Below are 8,211 nucleotides of genomic sequence, written 5' to 3'. Positions count from 1 at the left end.
TGTCTAGACTAAAAACAAGATGCTCTCTGTGTTTTAAGAAATAGCAAGAGGGTTTGGAGTTGAGGGATGGTGTTGATCACCATATCACGTGGAGGCAATCAGGAAACCACTGAAGGAGCAGTGGACGTTGTCTGCGGCAAAGACGCCATTGGCCTCATCGTCGGGGATCTGAATGTAAACGGTGTCCTGCTCTTGGAGCTGGAGGACAGCGCTGCCGGACATCTGGTCCAGGAAACCCTTGTTGTACTCGTCATATGTGAACATGACTGGGTCACTGTTCTTGTACAGTGCCACCAAAGCATTGGCTCCGTTCACATGCATGCTATAGGAGAAGTAATAGATTCCTGGAACCTGGCAGGTGAAGAGCCCTGTCTCGGGATCATAGTGGTGCTCTGCGTTGTAAACAATCTGATCAAACTTAATGGGGGAACCAGATGGAGGGTAAGGAGTCACGGTTGCAACAGTGAATGCAGACATTGGGGTCTTGACATAAGGCACCATGATTTCAGCTGGGGCTCCGGCCTTCTCAAAGATAACCTCGCCTGGAGGTCCGGGTGGGCCAGGAGGACCAACTGGTCCAGAAGCACCAGGAGCTCCATCAGCTCCGGGAAGTCCTGGGGGACCCTGAGGTCCAGGTACACCTTTAGCAGTGAAACCCGCAGGGCCAGGTGGACCAGGAAGACCAGGGTGACCTTTATGGCCTTGTGCACCAGCAGGACCTGAAGGACCAGCAGGTCCTCTTGCGCCTGGGGCACCTGCAGGCCCTGTCTCACCAGGAGCTCCGGTATGACCTGTATTACCCTTAGGACCAACAGGTCCAGTAGCACCTGGAGCGCCAGTAGCACCAGTGGCACCTGTGTCACCTTTCCTACCTGGAGCACCGGTAGCTCCCACTGGGCCTGTTGCACCAGTGGCCCCTGTATAACCTTGCTTTCCCTCAACGCCTTGGGCCCCCTGATCTCCCTTATGTCCCTTCATGCCCTGAGGACCAACAGCTCCTTGGTCACCTTTTTCACCTGTAGCTCCCCTCTCTCCTTGGAAACCCCTTGCACCCTGAGGACCTGCTGGACCCATGGGACCAGTTGCACCAGTATATCCAGTGGCGCCCCTGGCGCCTGGCTCACCTTTCTGACCTGTTGTGCCTGGGCTACCTGGTACGCCTGTGTCACCTTTCAGACCATTTGCACCTGGCTTGCCATAACCTGGAACACCAGGAGCACCAGTTGCTCCAGTTGCTCCCTGAGGTCCTTTTGGACCAGTAGGACCGGGCAGTCCTGGGGCACCATTGTCACCTGATTTACCTGGGATTCCAACTCCTGGTGCTCCGGTGTGGCCTTTTGGTCCAGCAGGTCCCTGAGCACCTGGTGCTCCGTCTTGACCAGGTGCACCTGACTTACCTGGCTCACCTGGATAGCCAGGTTTACCGGGTTTACCAATGCCAGGCTGACCAGGAGACCCTGCAGGTCCCACAGGTCCAGTTGGACCCCTCTCACCTTGTGGTCCCTGATATCCAATACCTCTCTCGCCTTTCTGTCCTGGAGCACCAGGAATACCTGGATGTCCCTTATGACCTTGCTCTCCTCGTGGTCCCACAGCTCCAGGCAGACCAGCTGCTCCTGGTTTGCCAGTAGCAGAAAGACCAGCAGGCCCAGGGCTACCGACAGGGCCAGGTGCGCCTCTTGCTCCCTGAGGACCAGCTGGACCAGGCTCTCCTTTATGTCCATTTGCACCAGGTATACCTGGTTTTCCAGGTCCACCTGGAGTACCGGGTTTTCCAGGTGCAGAGTAACCAGCAGGTCCAGGAGGTCCAGGTGGTCCTTGGGGTCCTTCCAGTCCTATGCCGGGCTCGCCTTGGGGTCCGGGGGGTCCGGGAGGTCCCTCTGGTCCAGGCTCACCTGGGGCACCTGGCTCTCCAGCTAGTGGAACAACTAGGAGAAAATAAAAGAACAAAAAATGGCAGATTTGTTGTTAATCAGGTATCAATAATAGCTATCTGTAATCAATAATATTTCAAGAGAGTATTCCACAAAACAGGAAGGCTCAGGTTAGCTAGATAACTTAGCTAGATAGTCTTAGACTGTAGCTTAATCCAAGAAATCCATGATAAATCCAACTGCCATGATAAATTCTTTGACTTGGACAACATTATAATACATTCTTATAGTATTTACGTGTCATATTACATTGTATTCTTATACTACATCAGATTCATTCTTTCTTTCATTGTTTTTTCTGTAACCAGTTTGTCATGTTCAGGGTGGCAATGGGTCCTAAGCCAATCCATAAGTAGGCATTACACAGCCAATCCACCTACCAGCATGTGTGTTTGGACAGTAGGAAGAGACTAGAGCACCCGGAGGAAACCCACACATGCACCGAGAAAACACACCACACCTCTCACCAACAGCGAACCCAGGAATGTGGTGCTGTGTGGCAGTGACACCACCTGCTGCTGCCCTTATCCCATTCTTTGCAGCCAAAAATGTGGATTTTTGATTTGGCCCAATACACATTAAGCATTACCCCACACCCACACTTTATTGGTATCTTGTGCTTTAATGGCTCCTGGCCCAACACTTGGGCTCCCAAGACAAAAGGATTGGACACCCTTAATCTATGTTCTCACGTCTCAGAACTGTAAATAGTTACCAGCTTATCTCAATGTCTCAACACAGCTGGAGGAACTCAGTAATTACGTGTTGTGGGTATGAAAATATGTAGATTCCACAGACAGCCAGAAAGCTGTAGTGGCCCAGAGACAGATTTGGCACGCACAATGTGTTTGGACTTCTATGGTCTGTTCACAATTAAGTAAAGGGACAGTTTGTGGGAAAAACAAGGACTACAGCTTTGGTGGGTTAAAAAACACAATTTAGACTAGTACTGGGCCTGTCTGGTGAATCTCCAATGGGAATATGATTTATTGTAGTTTTAAGCTCATTCTAGATGCGAACCATTGGCCCATAAACAGTAGGTCACTTTAGTGTATGCTTTGTCTTTGGATGACTCAGTAAATGTATGTTTTACAATGCTGTATGAGCTGATCCCTCTCTGTTTATGTGCCGTGTTTATAATGGTGTCCTCAACAGACACTAACCCTAAGTGCTTAGAGGCATGTTGCTTTAAACTCACAATTAACCCCTCAACGTGGAAAGCACCGACATTCAGAGGCGCTCGTGTTCCAGCTGTGGCCAAACGTAAGGAGAGCATGCATCTGGCCTTGGAGTCACTGTGAGGGGTTAAAAGGTAAGGGCTCTTCTCTTCACTGTTGCTATGCAACCCACCAACCAGTGCATTAGCATTGGTGCAAGGCAAAGGCAAGTGCACACTGAGGAGGCACTTCAAAAATATAGTCATATGCTTCATAGAGAGATGAGAGAATGTTTGCTCAATCACTACAAGATGAAGTAAAAACATGTTCCTCTGTGAAATCTCCTTTACTCATGGCTCAAAGCTGATTTCCTAGCACTTTTCACTCGACAGTCAGACAATGTGACTAAGCTAACTTTAGCAAAACAGTGCTCTACACAGAAAACCTCTCTTTTGCTAATGAAGGTATTTGTAGTTTTAGCTAATGTGCTAATGTTAGCAAGCTAGGTGAGATATACAGCTGTCTGCAAGAACACTGTTTTGATAATTAATATATTCTAGGTTTTACCTGCTAAGCAGAGCAGGCTAACGTATGCTAAAAATGATGAATTTCCTAGCAGTGCTAATATGCAGATACAGTATTGTCAAAATATGTAACATATAATATAATGTAGAATATAATTGCTAGACTATATGTGTTATCTGAGTGCAGTGAAAAGCTGCTTAGTTTATTTTTATCTTAAATTATCTTTTGCTGTTGAATCATTTTTAGATTTAGTAGCTTCTCATTTAACAGCAAGCTAATAAAATGATTGTACCTGGGACCATTGTACCTGTGGATTTAGCACCACATCGTCTTAAAAGTCTGGATAATACAAAACCTTAAAGAATAAAAGCCTTAAAAGCAAGTTGTTACCAGTAGCACTTTGCAATGGATTTTCTTATATATGGCATTAACCCTCTTTCTTGTATATTTCTCTAACTCTGGGATATTGCATGTTCTTGAGAAAGTCAAACACATTAAACTGTATTTGTAGCAGTGGAGGGTGAAATTGCAGGCCCTTGTTTTACGGCTGTTTTGATGTGGTCTCATTCTCTGGTGTGTAAACTACATCAGACCCTTGGTCATTCTGACTCCAACAGCTGTGTCTTGTTTTCACTGGGACACACCCCGACAAATCACTTTTCAGCCTGTTTTAAAGCCTGTTATTCTCGAGTTAAGGCCATTCTTTTAAAAGCTGGACTTTGTGATGCAGCTTCAGTTCTAATATTGTACAAAAGGCTATAAATACGCTACATTTGCACTGCAAACACCATAGATGTAGTATTACAATGAGTCCTGTGGATATGGCACTGTATACACATCTAAATTCAGTTTAGTTTAGATATAATATATATATATATATATATATATATATATATATATAATGTAGATTCTACATCATAAAAAAGATATATATTGTAAACCTAATATAAAGTCAGTCATAAGAAAAAACGTTTACTTGCTTTAAGAGAAAACTCAGCTTCAGCTGCACTTTAAAAACTTTAAAATGCTTTTTGTCATCCGCAAATAAAATGATTTAGAAAGAAGCAAACATTGAAAACATAGCCATTTTTAGCCATTTTCACAGTGTAGTCTTTTCTGAAGCAGCCAACGTTCAAAACCCTATTTATTTTAATGTTTTTATGTGAAGCCAGAAGACTGACTAACTTTGCTTCTGGATTTGAGTCTCTTTTCAGTCTTTAGAACATTTTCAACAAGTTATAAGATCTCAAACAAAAACACAAAATAGTATTTAACACTTTGTATTGTTTTTCTATCTTCACTAGACTTTAAATGTTAATTCTGGTATAAAATATAATTGTTTGCTACTCGTTTGGGTTCTGGAACATTGTGCTTTTATTCTGATATTCAAACCCAAGGCAGGAAGCGTAATCTCATTGGCTAAGTAAGTGCACTGCAACAACCAATCAATGCAATGCACTTGCAGCTTGAACTGAAGCATATTCTGTCCACTGCTTTCCATTTGAAACGACTGTGTAGTTCATAGATGTTGAGCCTGATTGTGTTGTATTTTTAGAGTTAAGTATCACACTTAAAAACCTTTAGACGGAGCACTCACCATGGCCCTTCACGGAGTACGGCTGGTACTGAGGGGCTTTCATCACCTTCTTCACCACATATCTCTCGCCGTGGGCAGCAACCAGGGCCACCAGGAGGGAAAGGATGCTCGCTACACGTAGGTCCATTTTATGAGGTTAAATCTGTGAAGGGGAATGAGGTTTGGTTAAATGGGAAAGTGCATAACAAAACTGAAAGAGGGATAAGGCAGGAAAAACGTTGAAATCTGCTTGACCACTTACGTACAGTAAAATAATTTCCATGCAAGTCTCACAAAGAAATTCTACTCAAATCTATTTTCAAATAAAGCACCTGCTGCAAACTACTCAGGTTCTGAGCCCAATTTGGACCTTACACAGATAGAGAAAGAAAGAGGGAGAAAGCAAAGGATAGAGAGAGGGAAACTCTGGACACGTACCGGCATGCTTCAGTTCCAAATAAATAAGAAAGTCAGCACCAGCGGCTCCCACGGCTGTATATCCTGATGGAAGGAGCACGTTAGAGCATCTGCTGCTGTCCAGTGCAATGATGAGGGCTTTTATACCGTATCTGGGCCTTGCATCATTAAAAAAGCACCTACCACACTAGTACCTCCCTCCTCCTCAGCTCCACTGTAATTAGGACGCTGATCTGCCTCTCCTCAGGAACACTGTTTGCTTTTCAGCATGCACACCCATGATTACATTTCGTTAAGCTTTCCTCAACCACTGTGACTTTCAGTGATATATTTGGTCAGAAAATATCATCGCGATTGTGTATGCGCATGCATCTTTATATATATATATAGTTTATTTTTAAAACATGTAATAAGTTATATATGGATGCATTTAAAAAATTATTTAAAATCCCATTTGTGTTCATGTAAATAATAATGTGGTGTGTTCTCCCTGTGTCTGCGTGGGTTTCCTCCGGGCGACTGTCTGTGAGGAGTGTGGTGTGTTCTCCCTGTGTCTGCGTGGGTTTCCTCCGGGCGACTGTCTGTAAGGATTGTGGTGTGTTCTCCCTGTGTCTGCGTGGGTTTCCTCCGGGCGACTGTCTGTGAGGAGTGTGGTGTGTTCTCTTTGTGTCTGCGTGGGTTTCCTCCGGGCGACTGTCTGTAAGGAGTGTGGTGTGTTCTCCCTGTGTCCGCGTGGGTTTCCTCTGGGTGACTATCTGTGAGGAGTGTGGTGTGTTCTCTCTGTGTCTGTGTGGGTTTCCTCCTGGTGACTGTCTGTGAGGAGTGTGGTGTGTTCTCCCTGTGTCTGTGTGGGTTTCCTCCGGGTGACTGTCTGTGAGGAGTGTGGTGTGTTCTCTCTGTGTCTGCGTGGGTTTTCTCCGGGTGACTGTCTGTGAGGAGTGTGGTGTGTTCTCTCTGTGTCTGCGTGGGTTTCCTCCGGGTGACTATCTGTGAGGAGTGTGGTGTGTTCTCCCTGTGTCTGTGTGGGTTTCCTCCGGGTGACTGTCTGTGAGGAGTGTGGTGTGTTCTCCCTGTGTCTGCGTGGGTTTCCTCCGGGCGACTGTCTGTGAGGAGTGTGGTGTGTTCTCTCTGTGTCTGCATGGGTTTCCTCCGGGCGACTGTCTGTAAGGATTGTGGTGTGTTCTCCCTGTGTCTGCGTGGGTTTCCTCCGGGCGACTGTCTGTGAGGAGTGTGGTGTGTTCTCTCTGTGTCTGCGTGGGTTTCCTCCGGGCGACTGTCTGTAAGGATTGTGGTGTGTTCTCTCTGTGTCTGCGTGGGTTTCCTCCGGGCGACTGTCTGTGAGGAGTGTGGTGTGTTCTCCCTGTGTCTGCGTGGGTTTCCTCTGGGTGACTGTCTGTGAGGAGTGTGGTGTGTTCTCCCTGTGTCTGTGTGGGTTTCCTCTGGGTGACTGTCTGTGAGGAGTGTGGTGTGTTCTCCCTGTGTCTGTGTGGGTTTCCTCCGGGTGCTCCGGCTTCCTCCCACAGTCCATAAACACACGTTGGTAGGTGGATTGGTGACTCAAAAGTGTCCGTAGGTGTGAGTGTGTGGATGAATGTGTGTGTTGCCCTGTGAAGGACTGGCGCCCCCTCCAGGGTGTATTCCCACCTTGCGCCCAATGATTCCAGGTAGGCTCTGGACCCACCGCGACCCTGAACTGAATAAGGGTTACAGACAATGAATGAATGATGTATGTACACCTTTGTGCATATGATATGTATTCACTGTGTAGTCGTTACATTAGCTCTATATTTGTGGCTTTGTTTTTCAAATGAATGTATTTTTAACGTTGATAAATACTGTAGATGATTGTGAATAGTCAGTGTTTAGTTGTATGGATTCATCTTTTTCATTATTATTATTATTACTATCCCTCTGTTTCCAGTCGTCCCACCACAAAGATGTTCTGTCTGAATGTACTTTACAGTGTGTGAGCTGAGGAATGTCAGGAGGAGATAGATGGCAGACAGAAATGGTATTGACAGACGTGCACTAGCCCACCTTTCCAATTTCATCCACGCCTGGACGTCGGATAAACAAACTTTTCATCTTTTTCTTTTTTTCCGGACTGTCTGGTCCACATCAGTTCCTCCCACGAAAAGGTAAATAAAACACAGTGGAGGTGTGGAGGGACTCGGCAGTTCTCCCTTTCCCTTCGCTTTACATCAGGACAATCGCGATTAAGTCCAATAAACTGGCTGACCATCAGCAAACACACACAACTCGCCTGACCTCCTCATACAGAGGCCTTCTCTCAGCTGTGTGGAGGATAGTGAGGCTTTCATTAAACCCTCTATTTTCAGCGCTGCAGTTTATAGTTCTCTGCTTGTGTATTTTCGTATGCACTTCACCCTAGAAACAGCTAATAAAGATATAAACAGAGGCTCTGGAAAACACATCTGACTCAGGCTTGATTCGCCCACCACTCTCAGTGCAGAGTGAGGGGGCTGAGACCTGGGTGTAACCCTAGACCACCACCAGGGGGCGTACATCACTTTAGCACTGGACTGCACTGTATCAGAGGAGTCAGGTTTTAGATCTCAGCTCCGCCAAGGTTTCCACCCTT

The 8,211-nt window shown here is 46.1% G+C and overlaps 1 protein-coding gene across 1 annotated transcript in view; it reads right to left on the bottom strand.

The window, feature by feature from the left end:
• Window positions 1–5,716, bottom strand: part of col10a1a (collagen, type X, alpha 1a) — a 6,023-nt gene extending 307 nt beyond the window's left edge. The window contains exons 1-3 of the mRNA XM_066685741.1: window positions 5,631–5,716; window positions 5,214–5,355; window positions 1–1,928 (exon numbers count right to left, since the gene is read on the bottom strand). The exon at window positions 1–1,928 is cut by the window's left edge and continues 307 nt beyond it. Of these exons, the coding sequence (XP_066541838.1) occupies window positions 85–1,928; window positions 5,214–5,340 (1,971 nt within the window). The 5' untranslated portion in view covers window positions 5,341–5,355; window positions 5,631–5,716 and the 3' untranslated portion in view covers window positions 1–84. The remainder of the gene's footprint in view (window positions 1,929–5,213; window positions 5,356–5,630) is intronic.
• Window positions 5,717–8,211: the final 2,495 nt, after the last annotated feature.

The sequence above is a fragment of the Hoplias malabaricus genome, chromosome 1 (genome assembly GCF_029633855.1).
Source record: "Hoplias malabaricus isolate fHopMal1 chromosome 1, fHopMal1.hap1, whole genome shotgun sequence".
NCBI lineage: Eukaryota > Metazoa > Chordata > Actinopteri > Characiformes > Erythrinidae > Hoplias > Hoplias malabaricus.
Note: the sequence above shows the minus strand (reverse complement) of the source record. Positions and strands in the feature narration are given on the sequence as shown.